At 36.7% G+C, this 20,422-nt stretch overlaps 3 protein-coding genes across 4 annotated transcripts; 1 reads left to right on the plus strand and 2 right to left on the minus strand.

The window, feature by feature from the left end:
* Window positions 1-1,518: 1,518 nt before the first annotated feature.
* Window positions 1,519-6,124, minus strand: LOC113332949 (lariat debranching enzyme-like). 2 transcript variants are annotated; one of them, XM_026579444.1, is made up of 11 exons: window positions 6,004-6,124; window positions 5,797-5,913; window positions 5,529-5,686; window positions 4,930-5,051; window positions 4,552-4,745; window positions 4,067-4,249; window positions 3,848-3,966; window positions 3,598-3,734; window positions 3,007-3,117; window positions 2,001-2,078; window positions 1,519-1,865 (listed from the first exon to the last, which is right to left on the minus strand). In XM_026579444.1, exons 1-11 carry the CDS (start codon window positions 6,007-6,009, stop codon window positions 1,813-1,815), a joined length of 1,278 nt encoding a protein of 425 aa, XP_026435229.1. In that variant the 5' UTR covers window positions 6,010-6,124; the 3' UTR covers window positions 1,519-1,812. The 2 variants fall into 2 exon arrangements, with proteins under 2 accessions (XP_026435229.1, XP_026435230.1); XM_026579445.1 differs by having other exon boundaries at window positions 1,756-2,078.
* A 179-nt stretch (window positions 6,125-6,303) lies between these two features.
* On the plus strand, window positions 6,304-8,599 carry LOC113333373 (L-galactose dehydrogenase-like). Its single transcript, XM_026579884.1, has 5 exons — window positions 6,304-6,601; window positions 6,697-6,925; window positions 7,023-7,322; window positions 8,026-8,154; window positions 8,246-8,599. Exons 1-5 carry the CDS (start codon window positions 6,432-6,434, stop codon window positions 8,375-8,377), a joined length of 960 nt encoding a protein of 319 aa, XP_026435669.1. The 5' UTR covers window positions 6,304-6,431; the 3' UTR covers window positions 8,378-8,599.
* A 473-nt stretch (window positions 8,600-9,072) lies between these two features.
* LOC113333197 (probable protein S-acyltransferase 23) lies at window positions 9,073-15,193 on the minus strand. The gene is made up of 13 exons (XM_026579712.1): window positions 14,707-15,193; window positions 14,478-14,618; window positions 14,256-14,368; window positions 13,911-13,990; window positions 13,277-13,440; window positions 12,643-12,781; window positions 12,439-12,538; window positions 12,244-12,301; window positions 11,285-11,362; window positions 11,082-11,180; window positions 10,531-10,609; window positions 10,279-10,427; window positions 9,073-9,685 (listed from the first exon to the last, which is right to left on the minus strand). The coding sequence occupies exons 1-13, from the start codon at window positions 14,959-14,961 to the stop codon at window positions 9,497-9,499; spliced, it is 1,644 nt and encodes a 547-aa protein (XP_026435497.1). The 5' UTR covers window positions 14,962-15,193; the 3' UTR covers window positions 9,073-9,496.
* Between the last annotated feature and the right edge of the window lie 5,229 nt (window positions 15,194-20,422).

Here is a 20,422-nt window from a genome sequence, read left to right on the forward strand (position 1 = left end):
CCCGGCCTGGCCTGGATTAATTTATTGGGCGGTCTCGGGCTTTGCGATTAATTATGATGCTCGGCCTGGTGCCCGGCCTGAAAGCCTTCTATGTGCCATTAATCATTTTATATCCTCTTAAAAGACTTAAAAGTTACTATTTTATAATTGTCAATTTTGTGTCAAGAAAAATAAAATATATAATTGCTTTTTTACTTATAATTAACCTTTTCAAAACATTAATGGTAATATATTTTCTTATTAGAAAGTTTATTGTACTCTAATTAATTATTTATCATAGGCTAAAATTAAATATTTGTCAGTGTAATTTAAATATAAAATAATACTATCACTTATGATATGCGATGTTGGAAAGGAAAGGATATTGTATTTAATACCGTTCATTTGAAAATTTAAACTTAAAAAAAAAAAAAATCAAAATAGTGGCCTGTCCGGCGCGATCTGGTCTGCCCGTATAAAAAGCGGGCTTTGGGCGGTCTTTGGGTAGCAAATTATCTACTTGTGCCCGGCCTGTCCGGCCTGAATTTGTTTACGGGCTCAGAAATATTAAGCCTGGCCTGCCCGGCCTGTCTTAGTTTTTGGGTCGGGCGGCCCGGCCTGCCCGAATTTACACCCCTAATCCCCTTCACAAGGAAATGGGTTTAAAATAATTACCATTCTGCCCTTAACTTAATAAGGCATTTTTGTAGTGTATGAAAATAATTACCATTGTGCTCTTAACTTAATAAGGTATTTTTATAGTGTATGTTGTTATAGTACACTAAGTTGCTTCAGCTTTAGTCACGCGTTAGGTGTTCATAATTGATATGGGTTTTTAGTACTCAACCCTTTTTTTCTAGAAGTGTTTGAAGAATCCTTACGGAAAAAAACTTCCACGCTCAAAATCATATGCAAAACTCACTTCCAAGCATATTCAACAGCTGCTAAACCGTAGCGAGGATGCTCACGCTTCCTGACAGAGCAGCGAGGAAACCCACGTACCTCAATTTAGAGAGCGAATGCACGCTTAAATGAGGATGCTCAAGCTCCTTAGCTCAAAGTGTAGCGAAAAGATCTGCACTCCTCAAAGCGAAGACACATGCTCAAGTAAGAAAGATCACACTCCTCCACCCCAAGTGGAGATGCTCTCATTCTTCAAGTAAGTGCGCAGGAACATGCTCAAGTGAGGATGTGCACGCTCTAAAGTGAGGAAACTCACGCTCAGCTAAAGTGAAGATGGTTTTATTCCTCGACTCAGAGCGCAGACACACGCTCGAGTAAGGATGTTGACAATCCTCGGCTGAGTTGAGGAAACCCTCGCTCCTCAACTCAAAGTTAAGCAAGGGCCAAGGAGCAATGAAAGCAAGGAGCAACCAGAGTTACATAGGCAAAGGCAAGTCACCAAACCAAAGTGCGGGATAAGCAAGCAATAAGTCTTTGTTTTAAGGACTGTTGTTCAAACAATTTTTTTTAAAAAGGAGCAACATGTGAGTATTAAAAGCCTGCAGTAACATATGGCACACAATTAAAGCGGAAGCAACTTACTAGGCTACAACGATGTACAATACAACAATACCTTAGATGCTGACTTATTAAGCTAAGGACAAAATAGTAACTATCTTAGAAAATGGGCTTGGACGCTGAAATCAAGAAGAAAAAAAAGCACTCTCTATTTCACACTGAGCTTCATTACTCTTTAATGGAGTTCCAACAACTACGTAATGAAACCAATAACAGTAAAACTAACCCAGGAATGTGAGCTTTATGCCAACCACGTAAAAATTTGTGTCATGCTCTTCATTAGGTCTTATATATTAGACCTATTGCTGAATATTACCTTTTCAATATGTACAATGACTCAACTGCTAATACAGGGTCACCAGTACCTTTTCATAGAGGGATGTAAACCGTCAAAAATTGAATACCCCCCAAACATCACGCTATAACAGCAACCCTATCTAAGATTAGGAATAACATCACCGAAAACAAGATTTACATATCATGTTAGGTATCCACATCACCTTCGGGAAGTTCAATTTCGTCCACGTCATCAGTTGCAGCATCGTCGTCATCACCATCAGAAGCAGCTTCATCTATATCTGTTAATTAGTTAAAGAAGAGAACATATAAGACCGGTAGAACAAAAAGCGAAAAATCAAATAGACCTAAAGATAGGATTCAAACTTAAACTATCATGCAAACAACAATGTCTAGGTTGTTATACAAACTTGTACAGAGAGCTTAAATTTCAACGTTCCTGAAAAACAAATCCAAGCATACATGTGCCTTTGTGGTTAATCATCTTTACCCTTATCCTGTACTCGGCACACAATATCCTAGCATACAAGCACTTCTCCGGAGCATGTTTGTTTAAGATTTTTGTTCAGCCAAAGGAACACGAGCACATTTAGATTTCACACTTTGACGCCATCTAACCTTGAAGCATTTTTTAACACAAAAAGTTCTATCAGTTACTTAGCAGCTGACGCCCAAAGTTCTTCTACCGGCAGTAGATCATCATCATCCGTCTGAAACATGTTTTACATACTAATACTAATTGCCTTATTGACGTGATATCGTAACTTGTAAGATGCTTCTCAAGATATTCTCTGCTTTTCTGTTCCATTTTAATTGGTCACAGAAGGAAGCCTATGTTCTTAACAAACCCCGCACAGCAGTTTGTTACCACTATTACTAAATATATTTATTTTCTTTTCTATGTTTCAACAGGTAAGCATACCAAGTTTCTTACAAAATCCACGCCAGATCAGATCTGGGCTAGGATTAGTTAACACTGGGTGAAAAGGGCCTCTGGGATTGAATCTAATCATCTGGCAAGTGGCAACATAATTCCCCCTTGTTGAAATATCAGAATCCATGATTCCACTTCCACGATTACAATTTGATATGTATAAGCACCACAAACACCATAAATAAGAGAACGTTCAAAAAATGAATATTAAAAGAAGAGATACGGCACAGTAACCGTCTACCATAGATATTGCTAAATGATAGAAGAATACTTACGTTTTGAGCTATAGGGCATAGGACTATGTTTTGATTCCGCAGCAGCATCAAGAAGATACGGAAGTTCTAAAAGCTGCAATAGAGATACTGTTTGCGGGTTTCTCGATTGCCCTGCAAAACAGAAAAAGCCACTTACAATATGTACAAAAGGAATATGCACTATATTATGCCGTTTGTTTAAAACGATGACATTAACATCACCACGGTTTTCTAAATAAACCAATCTTATAAATGTAGTACATATTTAATTAATAATGGTAACTTGAAAAGAAATATTAAGCAACTACAACAACTGATCCTCTTTGGAATAATAAAAACAAGATTTAGGGAAACAGAACAATATAGTTCTACTAGTTACTAAAATGGCAACCAAACTTCAGGAAGGTATGCTACGTGAAATATGGGATCTCATCTTGGTGTTTATCAAGATTAACTAATTGTGGAGTGGATTTATGCTACGGGAACTTCAAAAAAATTTACCAAAACTGTGTCGTCTGCATACACATAACACTGGGCACTAGCTTTAATTAACTACGACAATACGATAACCTTTATTGGCATAAGAGAGGATACCAGATCTCGAAACATTACCAGAACAGGATGCCCTCGACATTGAGGGGTTGGGATTGTAGGGAGGCACAGTCTGCACAAAATCGAAAGGCTTGTGGCCTCTAGTTGCCAGCTTACTCTTAACCCATTCGCGATCTTGCTTGTCAAGCTGTACACTCCTATATTCAAACAGAAAGTCAGACAAATCTAAACTACTATTTCAACTGCAAGAGTAGAAACACAGAGGCAAACAGATAGAGAAGTCCTTAAAGTATGTTTTAGAGATACACACCCCAACCATGTGGTATTTCTAGTTAAAGGAAAGATGGAATTGAACTTCCTTGTAATCTCAAGCCATTCTTCATCATACTGAATCTCATATGGTCCAGGCTCTGATGGAATATCCACAATCTGAAGAATAAAGCAACACCAGCAAATGAAAAATATAAGATTATGTCTTACATAAAAATTAAAACTAAAGTGTTAAACACATGAACATAGGAAGGTATACCTGCAAAAATTTGCGACCAGGGAGACACTTATCAAGTGCAAGAAATTTTGTAACTGGACCACTCTCCCCATGCTGGACCGATGCTGCAAATTTGCAATGCAGATGAGCAGAAAACCAGTAAGGAGGCTTCAATTTCTCCAGCAGATCTGCAGCGGCTTTACTTCCCAAGGTTTTATCCTGAATCTGCACAAAATACAAAGCAATCATTGTGCCGCCAGAACTAACTGAATGCGCAACTTGTGCAGACAGCCTGAACACATTTTCATTTAAGTCATACAGATAAGTGGAGGACAAGAAAGCAGTGTGACAGTGCAAATGATGTTTGCCTGAATCCTATTCAAGAGAGTGCAAGAGTTAATAATGGCCAGGAATAATTAACTCAAGATACGACGAGTTACAGTTCTACAATGAAGCGTATTTTCAGCATGGAAGCATCCCATTAGTATTACTACCAACTACCTGATATAGTAACATATAAGACTTACCTCTTGCTCAAAATAGGGTTTGAAACGAACTAGTTGCTTCCAATCTCCGTAGTCGGTGATACCCACAGGCCAATCATGTGAGAGGAAAATATCAATAGGTTCTTCAACTTGCATGAGCTTGTAGACATAGTACTCACGCACATGATAGATAGATCGAATATCACTCTCATTATAAGGAGGCCTCTCGTAATGCCCTGTTCATAAAACATGTAATTTGCTTTCATGCACAATGAAGACCGTATTACAAACCTAATAAGAAATCAGCAAGAAACTACAAAAGACAGTCCAAACTGAACTTGGAAAAATATGCCAGATCTTTCAAGGAAACCCACATGGCAACGAATGCAAAACTTGAACGAAAAGAAATTGTGTATTGACCTAAGTGGTAATGGCGTGCATTGTAAATTCCAGACAGGCCACCAATACTTACAGTTCCAAACCTTATAACCCCAGCAAATCCCAAGAAATATATATTAGGCGCTGTCCACCCTCCATAGTACCTACCAAAACAATGCAAAATGAATAGCTTATAATTCTGGCAACATGAGCACAAAAAATTAAAAGATATCTGGATTTCTTTGACGAAATAGTATTAGTGTCACGGGTTACAGAATACATAATTTTAAGACCTCGTATTGGTACTTGAAATCTTAACTTTCAAAAAAAACATTATCTGGTAACACAACTGTGATTATGTGAACACACTTTACAAGAGCATATATTAGACAAATACCATCTAGCATTTGAAATGTGTCAATACCCGGTCAACTGCCTGGTCTCCAACCCAAGAGCTGGATGATGGAGGAGTACAAAACACCAACTTATTATTGTTAAGTAGCATGCAAATAACAGACTTGTAAAACAGCACATAACTTATTATTGTTTGAGATGGCCGGAAGCCAGGAACCTTATGAAGGGCTTTTTACAGCCAGTGAGCCAGCTAAATTCATCATACATTCCTTAAACTATTAACTCACAATTCCCACAAGTAATTGGATGCTTCATGATTCCCGCCAATAAAGATTGTAGGAAAAGGAGCAACTTCTTGACCAGAGTAATACTTCCAGAATGAATTCATGGTTCTGTATTTTGGCTTCACGTTTAAACTCTCCAAATCCTTCTCATTCCTTACAGCCTAATATTATCAAAGAAATCAAAGACGAAAATAACCAAATAAATTTCAAATCACATAAACCCTAATTTTAACTTCGAAAGAAAAACCTAAAAAAAAAGATAGAACTGAACCTGAAAGTCACCACAGCAGATAAGTAAATCAATTTTTGTGTTCTCAACTTTCTCCAAATGTAATAGAGTTGCATAGACATTGTCTAAATCTCCATGCATACATCCTTCTACTGCAATCTTTTAACACCACAACAACAACAAAAAAAATCATGAAAAATTCAACTAAAATCAAAATCGAAACTGAATATTAAAAACTTGTTAACTTACTTTCATCTTTACTAATGATTCACTCAATCAAACAATCGATTCCACTGTAAGTTTTCTCCGCTTTAAGAAGCTTCACTAAACCCTAGACAAGGTTTTACTGGAGTAGAATTTTAGGAGTTTGGAGTACCGTAAGAATTGAGATGCCGAATAGCAGAATTTGATGTTTTGTGTTTATTTTTGTGGGTCCCACTTTGCTGTTTCTTTTCAAATTTGTGGGTCCCACCACGTTTCCGAATATCCACCTAATAATGTACGGCTGGAATTTTCAGTATTTTATTAGGAAACTGATTCAGTAATGAATTATCTTTCGTCCTCCACTATATTAGATTCTTTCGCTGTCCACTCTTGTTGCTAGTTGCTACTCAACTACTACCAACTACAACTACAAGTTTCTCTGCAAATCCAATTCTCAAAATCTATTACCAATTATGGCAAAGCTTGAGCTGCGAGAGCTTGGGAACACAGGTCTTAAGCTAAGTTCTGTTGGATTTGGTGCATCTCCATTAGGAAACGTTTTCGGAAACGTTTCAGAAAAAGATGCCATTGATACAGTTCGTGAAGCTTTGAATCTCGGCATCAATTTCTTCGATACATCTCCGTATGTTGTTTAAACCGCAATTCTTCAATTGCCCAGATTGTTTTTATTTATTTTTTGAATTTGTAAATTTGATTGGGATTTTTTTTTGTTTGTAGGTATTATGGGGATACTTTATCAGAAACAATGTTAGGGAAATGCCTTGAAGCAATTGGAGTTCCAAGAGATCAATTTATTGTGTCCACAAAATGTGGTCGATATGGTTCGGGTTTTGATTTTAGTGCTGAGAGAGTTACAAAGAGTATTGATGAAAGTCTGTCCAGATTGAAACTTGATTATGTTGATATTCTTCAATGCCATGATATTGAATTTGGGGATCTTGATCAGGTGATTATCGATTTCTTCTTTGGTGTTTTCTTAGGTCAAAATTATTTATTTACAACTCAATTTTAATCAATTTTTTTCTTGATTATCAATGTAACAGATCGTGAATGAGACCATTCCTGCACTTCAAAAGTTAAAGAAAGAAGGGAAAATTCGTTTCATTGGTATAACTGGACTTCCAATGGAGGTTTTTAGTTATGTGCTTGATAGAGTACCTATTGGTAGTGTGGATGTGGTTTTGTCATACTGTCATTATAGCATCAATGATACAGCTCTTGAGGATATGCTACCTTACTTTAAGAGCAAGGGAGTTGGAGTGATTAGCGCTTCCCCTCTTGCAATGGGACTTTTGACGGAGAGAGGTCCTCCGGAATGGCATCCAGCTTCACCAGAACTCAAGGTCAAGTTCTTTCTGACTTGTTTTTATAGTGGCTCATGGTTCTTCTTTTTTGTACTTTTATCATCATTGCATTGCGTTATAGGGTCTTCGTACTTCGTCTATTCCTTGTTACACCTGCAAACTCTTGCTGTATGCGTTATTAGATATCTCTTTAAAAATTTGAACCGAACAATAGATTGATGTTAACATTCACAACTCAATCATGCATGGTCGGTTGCTGGGATTGGACACAATTATTTTTGGCTTGAGAAGAACGTATGCAACAAGCAAATTGGGATAAGTATTAAGATAGACTTTTCACTGAAACAGTTTTGTTGGGGAATATGATAAAAAACAGTTTTGTTACAACTACAATATGATAAAAATACAGACACTAATTTTGTTGCGAACAAAGATGGAATGCCATTATAGTAGGGTGGTACTTATCATACGAGCAAGTAGATCTTCTTGTGGCTGTATGGTTTTTATGGAATATACTAGAATTCATTAGCCTTGAACTCTTTTAGGCATATTATTAGTTCAAATGAGTAGAATGTCAAATGATTGATGCCCCGAATTTTGTGCTGAATATTCTGCTCCTAGTCAGGCCTGGTAGTTTGATTAATGAATCTGTATATTTCAAATTATACCCTCTTTTTCTTTCTCAGCACTAATGATCTGTATTCTTAGAGGTTTGGGACTGACCTCTATATACTTGTGACAGTCTGCATGCAAAGCTGCCGCAGCTCATTGCAAAGAGAAGGGAAAGAATATTTCAAAGCTATCCCTGCAGTTTAGCTTATCGAATAAAGAAATTTCCTCGGTGTTGGTCGGCATGAACTCTGTTCAGCAGGTTCTTATTCTCTCTATAACTTGTTGTAGGATATGGTTTCAAAAGAAATTAAAGCTACTTATATCCGTGTCAATTGGGTTGTGTCTCTCAGGTAGTGGAAAATGTTGATGCTGCTGTGGAGCTTACAACTGTTTGGAAAGATGAAGATACCCTGCTGGAGGTTGAAACCATTCTACAGCCTGTGAAGAATCAGAGTTGGCCTAGTGGTATTCAGAAAAGCTAAACCAACCAGTGTTGATTATCAAAATCACCTTCTATTTGCTTTTAATGCACGTATTTCCTCTTTGAGGTGGCCACTTGAACCTTTCTATTCAAACTATTGTACTTGGCTCTGTACTTGTAAAAGAAACTCTTTTCTTTCATGATGAGAAAGAGTTGGCACCTATGAAATAAGAGCATTCTCTGTTCAACACATCAAAGAAAGCATTTCTTTTATTTCGGGCAACCTGTTATATATATCTAGGACTGTATATAATGTGTACCTATCCTCACTCATCCCATGCTTCCGAACTTTGATCGCTTCATTCAAGTTAAGGTGATATAGAACGAAAAAAAGTTTGAACTAAACTGTCGGATGATCTGTCTAATACAGCCTTCCTAGAATAATCTTTTCAGCCCAAAAACGATAGTTTGTATTATAATTAAGCAGTGGTGAGATTGAAAGATTCTTGACAAGGACTTGAGTCGCTCTTCCATTAATACAATAAATTTAATGAAACTTCTCAGGCTCATACAAAAAAATGTGCTCTCTCAATAATTCAAGGGCGTTACTTACTGCTGGACAGAATACAAAAGCCCCCGCACAGTTTTTCTAGAACAGATTCAACCATATCCACAGAAACCCATTGCCTCACTGGGATAATTCTGAAATGGAATAGATACAAACTGTAACAAAATATCAGCACAGTGACTAAAAAATGGAATTTTCAAAGGTACATTTATAGTATAGAGATATACTGAGTTGTATCAGTTTTAAGAATTACAATTTTACACAATAAGAATGATGAGAAGCATCATATGCCAGGGTACATAGACACTTAACAACCCACGGCCAGCTTCCTGAACAGTTCCTGACATAAGCAAGTCTCTGAAACACTGAAACTGTTGAAAGAATAACATTTACAAACATCCTTAATCGTGCAGCAGAACATCGTATATTCACCCAAGTCAAAGCTGGCTATCAATGAAGACGAATTACTCAAATGGTTGTCAAATCTCTGTACCACGTATTGGTGGATTATGCGTCACTTTCTTGGGACCATCTCCAAACTGAAAGGGAGGTCCTCTCATGGAGTAAGTTACTAATTGCCAAATCTGAGTAGCTTTCTTGGTAATGGTGGTATTAATTGGTGGCTTGTTGTAAAGTCGGCCATGCAATCTCGTCATCTTCAGTATATCCATTTATGAAAAAGTCTGAGCAATTCTTCCGGCATCCATGGTTATAAGGGTTTCTGAACTTCCCATCAGGATTTCGAAGATACCCATAGCGAGCCCTGTTTGCCAACTCATTGGTGGTGATATTCCGTGCTACCTGCATAAGCCATTTACAGTTCCTCATTAAGGTGGGCAGTGCATAATCATAAATATGACAGATATTCCCATATTTCTCATGTTTCCTAAGATGAGATTGATTGACATGGTCATATGCAAGAGTACTGGAAAACATAAGATGAGTACCGCAGCTACATGCACTCAACTGACCACAAATGATCTCAATTGTGCACATTGCATAAGGCCATCTGATGGAGTTCAGGGTTCTAAGAATCCCCTTCCTGTCTTGCTTTTGTTCATTTTCAAGAACATACAATGTCAGTCAACCTTGTTGTTTGATCTTTCAACCGCCAAACCCCGTAACTAATTCAGATGCAATGTACTTTTACATCAGAGCAACTAAAAACCGAGGTTTTCTAGCATATATACTTGTTTTACTGCATTCATTAACTATGCAAAACTACTAACAGCGACCAAAACAAACGCCTGTCAGAAAAGTGCAGCTTGTTTTCTCGATATAGAGGGAGAACATGCAAATAAATTGCAAAATTACCTGGTTTATTATATCTAACAAACACCCTATTTAACAGTGCTTAATGAGAAAAAAAAAGTCATAGATTCAAAGCAATGTACCTGTGATGACTGAGATATAGTCAGTGTCAGGACACAAATCAGAATAATAGAGTCCATCACGAGAAACCCAACAGCACCTGGATGTGTAGCTACCACATGATGAACCCAGCTTCCGGATGTTGGTGATGCAGGTACATCTGTCCAAATTCCTATAACAATACAAGGGTACGATTCAATAAGCCTAAAATGGGCATGTTCGTGTGAAAACAAACAGGTGTTACATTGAAAACTGTTCTATTTAAGAGGACGTACTTTGAACTGTAACAACAGTACTGATCAGTGCTGTCATGGTTCCCATGCAAACTAACATAAAGAAGTCCCACTTATTTCTCTGCCGTCAAGAAAAATACAAGGTTATTCTCTAGAAATCAATTCCATAATGCATAGCTCTTAAACAAAATGATCACACCAAGTATGAAAAAAAGAGCCAGTAAATGATGCAAAGTTGGCAAATTGCGGATATGAATTACCCAAAGATAATATTATGAAGGAACCGAATTATATCTTCCTACCGGACACAATTTAGCGAGACAAGGTCAGTGAAACCCACTGAATCGTTCATCAATCCAAGTGCAAACACAGAACCAGAAAGAAGAGCTAGTCTTCATAATTTAATCATGGGCGATTTTAATGGTCGATTTTAAGCATGGGCGCTCTATACCACACTAAATCAGTTACTAAAAGACATCTATTTTATGTGGCATTTTCTACTCAACTGTATCTGACCACTTACTATAAACTCTTCCAGCTCCATAATAAATTAATGCTGTATTTTATAGAAAACTGTAGTTGCCGCTTCTTACCTTCCCCACACAATTTGATATCCATGGACAATGATGGTCAAACTGTTCCACACAGCGCTTACAGGTCGGACAGTGCTTGGACCTAACTGGCCTGATTATCTGATAATAGTTAGTAGAGAAAACAATTTGGGATTTAGGACGTATAACTTACAGTAAACTCAAAAGTAAAATATCTCCAAACAGTAAGAGCTAAATGAAAAAACCTTGCAAGTAGGACAAAGTTGAGACCAATTTCCCGTCCAAATAGAGGAACTGTTTAGGTCAATGTTCAACAATGGATCCTGGAACATTCAAGAATCAAAAGTAGGAAATCAACTGTATGTGTAGTCTGAAGACGTGTCAAAGATGCATTCAAAAATGTTATAAAACACGTACTTCTACCATTAAAAGCATAAAGGTGTGGAACCGTAACAAAATCCAAGCTATTACACAGGTAAGGGAAAATGGACGTTAAGACAACAAACATATCTCAGTCTAAATATCTATGAATATCTATTACTAAGGTAGATCAGGTGAATATACTGAATCAGAAATTGATAGAAGGTTTCTTTTCAATGACAGTTGGCCTGCTATAGAAGGTCATTGGATGTTATATAAAATAGACGAAATATGTGACACCGTCGTCCTTCAGAATAATAGCCATGTCACTTTTATTAGCTCTATTCCTCGATCTCCCAAACCAATGAAATATAGCGAGATCTATAATCAATAACTTTATATTTTCTCCCTTTTAAAATACTTTGTTTGTAATTGCACAATGGGTCGTCAGACATTATATGTTTAATTACAATTCTCGTAAGTATAGACATTCATAAGATACAAATAGTTTGAGCTTAGGAACTTCGTTTTCAGTATTAAAATGGTCCTAGCTTAGATAAGTTAGTGCACTAATTTGAGGCTTGAATATTAAATGGTGGAGAAGTAACAAACAATGCCAGAGGATATATACTTTTCTATTGGTGTTACCCTGGTATAAGAGACACGCATCTTTACATGACTTACCCTCAGTATAAGGAAAACCATTACGAATCAGCTACAACGTACTCACTTGAGAAAGAACCAAATATTTCACAGTGTTTATCATGCACATGTACTTATAAGTAATCTAGAGCTTGATAATATATTTCAGTATATTAAAATCAATACAGAAACCATCACATACCTCTGTATCTGCAGGATCTGACTTTCCAGAAGATTTCTTTACGTAGCCTGGATCCTTACTGCAAGAAAATAAGGGAATTCATTGAGAAACAGTTTACACAATTGCAGCGTCTCTTAATAATATTACTAATATCTTTGACCTGAAAAGCTACTGAATTAAGGTAATTGTGAGTGATGGATAATCCTTGCGAGTTACCTGCCACATCTGTGAAGCATCAAAAGTGCAGCAACTGCAAAAGATATGGCAGTCCATCCCCATAGTCCGACGACAGCAGTAACTTTCCTGAAATTTGGAGCTAGAACGAGTACGAATAAATTAGGAATCTGGAATCCATTTCTGAAATATTGTGAACTGGTACCAGACATATTAATATACGATTTTGAACATACTGCCACGCACCTAAAAGAACTGAGTTGAGAAAGAGAATGGCTTGAGTGATTATAATGAGCACTAGAAAAGGGGCATATCCTACAGATTCTATCTTCCCCAAGAAAAATTTGCCTCCGCAGAGTTTGCCTCCACTCCTCTGTGCCTTCGACTAGAACAAAGAAAAGAACAATAATTGTGAGCAAGATCAAAAACAGAAATGAAAACTAGTAAAAGATATCGATGAGTCTTTCAAGAAACTGATTTAAGAAGGTGACAAGTTGACAACACCAATTACAGAAACTTAAATGACCCAAGATCACAATAAAAAGACATTGGAAGAGTCAACTAAATGTTAAATTTAGGAAATTTTTTATAAGGGAAATGGAGCTACTGTATAGTGAAAAGTGATCGGAAAGGCATGTTTAGAAACTCTAGAGAACCTAAACAGCACATTCAAATCATGTTATGCAAATTACTGGAAGGCGAAGCAAGATTCTTCCAAAAGACCGCCTTTATGCAAACAAACTATAGTTCTATTCATGAATTATCGATCGTTTTTCTCTTATCTTCTTTTGCTTTTACCGAGATGAAAGTTTTTATGCATTGCATTATTATTTGTGCGAAACACATAAAAGAAATTTTATTTCAAGGAAAGAGTACATACAAGGATAAAGCCGACGTTTCGATGACCTTTATCATAAGCAAGTTGAGCAGGAGTAAGTCCAGCTTTGTCTTTCACCACTAACTCTTGCTTTGTACCAGCATGTAAAAGTATGGTGCATGCTTCCACATTACCTCGTAATGCAGCCCAATGCAAAGGTGTACAACCTTAAACAAAAAATTAGAATACTGTTAGTGCAGAAGAACTAATGAAGTAGCCAAATAATTTACGCACAGTTGGTTTTTCTTCTGCGGTTCATGTAGGAAATACAATCAAAATTATCGTGACGAAATATGAGATGCGGGTCAGGGTGAACTGTATTCTAATGAAAAATTCTCACAAAAAAGAGAAGGCAATCTAAAAGTACACTAAGGTTAGGTTCTTAATAGTGTTTAGGATTGTAACTCATGAATTCTAGGCTTAAGAATTTCCAGCCAAATATGAAATCGCATTTGTGTGCCATAAAGAGACATGTTATGCCACAATTGTGATTGATGAACATGACCCTAGGTTGGTAACTAAGCGAAATTGTGCATTTTTACTTCAGATACATGCAGTATTGATCATGAATATGACTTTTAAAAGACCAGGGGGAAAAAAATTAGACGAATATGTACAGAGTTAGTGTACGGCATACCTTCTTTATCTTGTCTCCCTTGATAGGCATCTCTAAACAGAAGCAGCCTTATAGTGTCCACAAATCCCTTGTAAGCAGCCCTATATCATACGAGTATTTTGGAATTATAGGTAGTACACATTTCAAATGGCAGGTAATGTTCAAATTAGTCTAAAGCATCATGTATTCAAGAACTTGTAATACAAGGTAATAATCTTAGTGACATGACGCAAGGAGAAGAAACAAATTAGAAGTACAAACTACATATGAACTTTTTTTATAAACAAAACGAAAACTAGAAAACCCTATGCAAATACAAAGAGGTTATTCAATCTATGGAGAAACAAAAAAGTTAGTGACACACACCAATGAAGAGGGCTTCTCCCTTCGTTATCTGGAGTATCAAAATCAGCTCCATACTTCGCCATAATGTGGTTTAAGAATCCCGTTTGGCCATATTGAGCAGCAACATGAACTGCCTGGTGCATATATAATCAATCAACTCAACTAGCACAACTATTTCCCAGAAAAAACAAACATCAAAATTCACATCAATCCCCTTCTAAATCCCATCTTAATTTACTTTACCCGATATCCATTAATATCGGCAGCTTCAACCCGTGCTCCATTTTGCAATAGCACATCAGCTGCAGCAATAGCTCCTCGAACTGCTGCCCAGTGTAATGCCGTCTGCTGTGCATTATCAACCGCAGTGACATCGCCCCCATGCTTTACAAAAATAAAGCAAATGTTAAAAGCAATCAAGAAAAGGAATCAAATATGGTAAATTATATGATACAATCAATATATATACTACCTGAATGATGTATTGCGTAACTTCTGGGAAATTATTTAGGGCAGCCCATTGAAGTGGATAATAACCATTTCCATCAGGTATAGAAACAGAACAACCATCTTTCCCCACAAATTTCTTTAATTTTTCTAAATCACCGTAAGCAGACGCAGCGAAGACATCATTAATCTCAACTACATTAATAGCACTTCCGTTGGTTTGATTTGAGTTGTGGTTGTTTTGAGTATCTGCAACTATCTCGATCTCTGAAGAAGCCATTAATTAAGATCTACAATGATGGAATTTAGGGTTTCGAGAGATATGGAGAGAAGGAATTAATCGGGTTGACTTGATTTGGCTTGATTCGTTTTGAAGGAGTAAAAGCAGTAGTTATTAGGGTTTATTTTTACCTACCTCTGTGTTGGACTGTATTGTAGTGTTCTTGATTAGAAGTTTCGAAGATCGAAGACTTCTTTTGACAACTCATATCTCTCGCAGCTAACTGGAACCAACGGTTAGCTCTTAATTTTACTGAAAGTTAAAATAATAACAGCGGCTTCCGTGCTTGACTTAAGAATGTCCATCCCGTCAGGCCAATTCTTATGCACATGTCAAACTGCACTAGTGAATGTTACTACTCCTATGATCAAGGGTATGCATACTGCTAACGCTGCAGGAGTATCTAGATGGGTGGGATTCTTTATTAAAAAGCAGCTGTATAAACTTTGTGAAGAATGCAAAGTTCCTGATCATGATACTAATCTTTGCAGTGACAAGAAGACTCGTCGACTCAATATGGAAAGAACTATCAGAAACTTTGGTCCTATTATTGAACCTGTTATTCTGCCAGAAAGAGATCTTCAAGAACTTGCAAACTTTTTTATACAACATGGACACCAAAGAAGATCTAATTTGCGAGAACTGATGGTATGCATATCTCATATTTTACAGTTACAAATACGCAACACGACTCTTTGATTGCACCTACTAATAGAGCAGTTCCTCACAATAGATCTTCGGCATCCTGTGCAACCACTAGTTCTGGTAGTCGTACCTTCATTCGGCGTAAAAGAACTCGTAATCTCACCATTGTTGTCTTATCTGACGATGATTTTGTCCAAGATTCTACTAGTCATCAAGCTTCTACAAGCCATCAACTGAATGTTGCTGCTACAGATTCGACTAATCATCAGACTACTGACCATAATATCCAAGATCATACTAATGTGAACTTTGAGTCAACTATGTCGGACATTGCTGAAGAGACCCGATTTCTAAATCGTAACCACGCTGATAATGGACAACAAGTACTTGTTTATAACATATCCTCAAACTTACTTGTTTTTATCCTTTTAATTTTTATCTTTGATATTGTTTGGTTTCGTTGTTCTTTTACTTCCTTTAGTTTTTACTTCTCTATTTATTGGATTTTTCAATATTATTTTTCCCTTTGTCTTGGTTTTATATTATGAAGAACAACAAGAGCGACCTTACTCCAGAGATAAGGATTTATAAATTGGATTTTAGAAAACCCACAAGGAGATATGATTTAAGAACCAATCATTGAAAGTCTCTCATGAGATCTTGTTACTAAAAAAGTTTAGAACTATCTCATGGTAATAATATACAATATGTGATCATGAAGATCAAGTATTGTGATCATCTTTTCTAAGATACAAACTTGTATAAACAAGACTTTGTATGCTTAGAAGGAAGAATAAACTTTTCCACAAGGATTTACACCAAGAATGGTTACCATAAGAGTATGAAAAAATTTCTTTGACAATAAAAACCAACATCCATGGCTTTGATAATTGCTTCTAACCTGTTAAATTTAGGAATTTCAATCACAAATCAAGTTAGGTAATTAAGACTCATACATGTGGTATCTAGCCATATGATCACTTCCATATAAACCATATTCTTCTTCACCATAACTAGTTCAATTGACTCAAATGAACTAGTTAGAGAGTTGTTCAATTGCTATGAGATCTTATGTATCTACACAAGACACAATTGAAAAAAAGATGATTCGATTCGATGAATCGGCTCATGAACTTTATAGCCACGGTTTGCATAAAGCATTCCTTAATAATTTAAGTTTCATGTTCAGAGCACATCTTTGGATCATAACCACTTAAGCTCACAAACAAGTTCGCGGACTTAAGACAACTGGTGGAGTTTTCCAAACTCATCAGAAAATCTCGGCAAGGATACTTTCGCTAGTTCGCGGACTAGGTTCGCGGACTTACACGCAAACGAGTTGTTGGAAAATCCCAGCAGAAATTCTCGGTCGAGAACTTCCGTCAGTTCGCGGACTTGGCAAAGCCAATTCCCCCGGTTTCTCTCAATCAACAAAGTTCGAAAACTTCGGATTAAGGAATACATGGTTATGTAATCTAAACTCTCATTCCAATCATTGAGACATTCTCAGATGACGTTATATAGCCGTTATTCATAGAACGTTTCGCGTCAGAACAATTCTCAAAGTAATTGAAAATTTTCATGACTTTCGTCACTAGGTGAAGATAAACTTGATTGAAGCGAAAGCTTACCAACACATGTTTCGAGGAATATATAAGCGAGTTAAACTCAACTCGAAACAATAAATTGTTCCACATATTCAGAATTTTCCCAACTTAATATGTCCGCCCCAATTCTTTTGCAATCCTCACCGCATTTGTTAGGGATTCTTGGCGAGGATGCACTTTCAACACAATCAGGTTGTGCTGAGGTGAGCAAAATCTTGCTCACTACAGGTATTCGAAACAAAATCATGCATGGACTCTAGGAATTTAAAAACTTCCTTGAAACTTTCAATAAATGTTCCATACCTTTTAAAGATGTTATCCCTTGTCAAACTCTTGTCTGGGATATGCTTCTTAATAGAACTCGTTACTTTATTGGTCTTCTTTGGTACCCATTTTTGAGTAGCTTTTGGAGCAACGTATTTCTTTTTCTCCCCAATATAATTGTGAAACTTCTTTGGGGGAATACTAAAAGAACTTATATTATGAGACTCAGTTTTTCTCCAGTTTGGAACATCAGATCTTGTCATCCTAACAGAATCATATCTGGTTTTATCTCGTTTAAGAAATCTGCAATTCCGTTGCAAGTGACCTGGTTTTCCACAATAAAAACAATGTTTAGTATAATGGAAAAAGTTATGTTTAGTATTACCTGAATGTGTATGTGCTTGCTTTGGAGCTTGGCAGGATTTTTTCTTTTCGCCATCCGTAGTTGGTAGAGATACTTTACTTTTGTCAACCGTGGAAGGTTTTGGTTGAGAAGAATATTTAGCTTTGACAAATTTTACCTCTTTGCAAATACTAGGAGCGTCTATTCCTTCATATCCCAATCCTCGTGTATCACGATGAATTCTACATGCTCCCAATATCGAGGTTAATTTATCTGAGCTGCTATTTCTAGACAAACTCTCTTTTAAGCTCAAGTTTTCTTCTTCCAAACTTTTGACCTTCTCAAGTGCAATAACTAGATCATTCTTGATGATTCACATTGAACTCTGAGATCTTCTCGTTCCGAATCAAATAACAAGTTCATCTCAATATTCTCCAAGTTATCTAGCTTTGCTTGAAGAGTAACTTCCCGATCTCGACCTTCGGCAATTTCTTCTTTAAGCTTTCGTATTTCGTTGAGATAATCTCTTGCACCAATAGAATCAAGTTGGTCTTGCAAGTCTTTATTCCGACTACGAAGTCTATCATATTTAACTTTCGCACTGAAAATGGTGCTTTCAGCCTCCGAGAGTTTCCGGTGACTTTCTTTAAGAAGATTATTAGTTATTGGATCATCATGGAACACTTCTTCGTCAGAATCAGAATCAGTATCAGAAAGAATTTTTCTAGAAGCTAATGCAACCTCGCCTATGAGCTCTTGAGGATTATAATATTCAGGTCCATCATCAAGAATAGGCAAGTCTGCTGCATATGCCGATTTTCTACGACTCCATCTAGGACATACTACAGACAAGTGCCTGAAACCACGACAGTTATAGCATTGTGCATCATCTTTAGGAGATGTTACACTTTTAGAAAAACTCTTTTTCCTGTCTCTCAAGAATTTTCTAAATTGTCGTGGAGTAACATCCTTAGTATCTGGCGAACCAGATTTATCCTTACAGGATTCAGAATTGTTTGCAGCTTTAAGAGAAATCACCTCTTTTCTTGTGTGTTCATTATCAAAGATCTTTAACTTTCCAGCAAGAGTACTCTGGAGAGTGTGGAAAGATCGTTTCCTTCTTCAATGGCATGTTTCTTAGACTCGTATCTTGATGGTAGAGACTTGAGAATTTTGCACACAATATCTTTCTCCGGAATAGTTTTTCCTAATGAAAAAGAGGATTTAACTATTTGAGAAAGTCTTTGGTTAAACTCATCAAATGTTTCATCATCAGACATGCGAAGGTATTCCCAGTCAGAAGCTATATTTTGAAGCCTTGCTTCTTTCTCTGCGGCATTCCCTTCGAATACGGTTTCTAAGATATCCCAAGCATCTTTAGACTTATTGCACGTGGTCACGTGGTGCTGCATATCTGGGATAATGGCATGGATGATAGCATTCAAACCGCCGGAGTTTTTCTTTGCAGCAAGTATCTCGGCAGGACTGTATTCACCAATGTTCTTGGGAACGATTACATCTCCAACTGCCACAATGGGAGCATCATAGCCATTAACTATATATACCCATGATTCAAAATCACGTGCTTGAAGAAAAGCTCGCATAACAATTTTCCACCATAAGTAATTAGTGCCATCGAAGGCTGGTGGTACGTTTATAGAGATAGCACCTCTGTCCATAGAATCAGATTGCTACAAACACAGACTTATGAGGTCTTAGCGTGTTTGCCTGCTCTGATACCAATTGAAAAAGCGGGGGTATAACAACACCACCCAATATTTCGTTTGGTGATCGTTGTCGTATGCGTCAAATATAATTTCACTTTCTCACTCTACTAATATAAATGAAGTACGTGGTAAGAAAAAGTTTGTTCCCACAGAGAGGCTTTTGTTGTTATAAAATTTCAGTTTCTTAGTAACCAAGGGGGGACTTTTTTTTTTGCTTTAGCAAAGCAATAAAAATAATTGAAAGCAATAAAATATGAAAGTAATCAATAAGAGGAAGATATTGGTCACGGAATAGTATCATTCACAAACATGTATTTTCATCAATGACTAGAATTGATATTTTAATCTCTCATTTATTAAAAGTCCTAGGATACCTTGATCGCAAGTATATCCCGCTAATTCCCTGATTTCATCACAACCACATTAAAAGATGCATATGTGAATTCTTCCTAGAAAGCAACCTAAAGTGTAAAAGCACAATTAAGTTTAACTCCCTAAAAGCACTAAGTTCTATGGAATAAGACTAATCAAGGCAATCAAATGTGTAAAAGCACTAATTCGATTTAACCAAGGTTATGATTCATTTGTGACTAGTAGGATATATCACTAGAAGCACTACCCACAATTATGCTACTAAGAATCAAGGATAAACAACTTTTTCGTATTGAAACCCTAATATAGCTTTAGAAATGAATGCAAATCGGATTGATTCCGGATTCCACCAAACAAACAATCAAATCATAAGACAATATAAACCATGAATTATAAACAATAAAGTTGAGACAAAACTAATTCATTGAATCAAATATCATTTGTGAAATCCATTTTATCCCATAACCAATAATAGTTGTTTAGCTACTCATAGCTTTTGAGTT

The sequence above is a fragment of the Papaver somniferum genome, unplaced genomic scaffold, assembly GCF_003573695.1.
Source record: "Papaver somniferum cultivar HN1 unplaced genomic scaffold, ASM357369v1 unplaced-scaffold_132, whole genome shotgun sequence".
Taxonomy (NCBI): domain Eukaryota; kingdom Viridiplantae; phylum Streptophyta; class Magnoliopsida; order Ranunculales; family Papaveraceae; genus Papaver; species Papaver somniferum.

What these genes read in the sequence shown, in the direction of transcription:
- LOC113333373 (XM_026579884.1), top strand. Translation starts at nt 6,432, where the DNA reads ATGGCAAAGCTTGAGCTGCGAGAGCTTGGGAACACAGGTCTTAAGCTA. An exon ending in AATTTCTTCGATACATCTCC is followed by an intron (nt 6,602 to 6,696) that starts GTATGTTGTTTA and finishes TTTTGTTTGTAG; the next exon opens with GTATTATGGGGATACTTTAT. An exon ending in GCATGAACTCTGTTCAGCAG is followed by an intron (nt 8,155 to 8,245) that starts GTTCTTATTCTC and finishes TGTGTCTCTCAG; the next exon opens with GTAGTGGAAAATGTTGATGC.
- LOC113332949 (XM_026579444.1), bottom strand. An exon ending in TGCACGCCATTACCACTTAG is followed by an intron (nt 4,746 to 4,929) that starts GTCAATACACAA and finishes TTTTATGAACAG; the next exon opens with GGCATTACGAGAGGCCTCCT. An exon ending in CTGGTCGCAAATTTTTGCAG is followed by an intron (nt 3,967 to 4,066) that starts GTATACCTTCCT and finishes TTTATTCTTCAG; the next exon opens with ATTGTGGATATTCCATCAGA.
- LOC113333197 (XM_026579712.1), bottom strand. Translation starts at nt 14,961, where the DNA reads ATGGCTTCTTCAGAGATCGAGATAGTTGCAGATACTCAAAACAACCAC. An exon ending in TACTGTTGTTACAGTTCAAA is followed by an intron (nt 10,428 to 10,530) that starts GTACGTCCTCTT and finishes GTATTGTTATAG; the next exon opens with GAATTTGGACAGATGTACCT. An exon ending in CTATATCTCAGTCATCACAG is followed by an intron (nt 9,686 to 10,278) that starts GTACATTGCTTT and finishes TGGCTTATGCAG; the next exon opens with GTAGCACGGAATATCACCAC.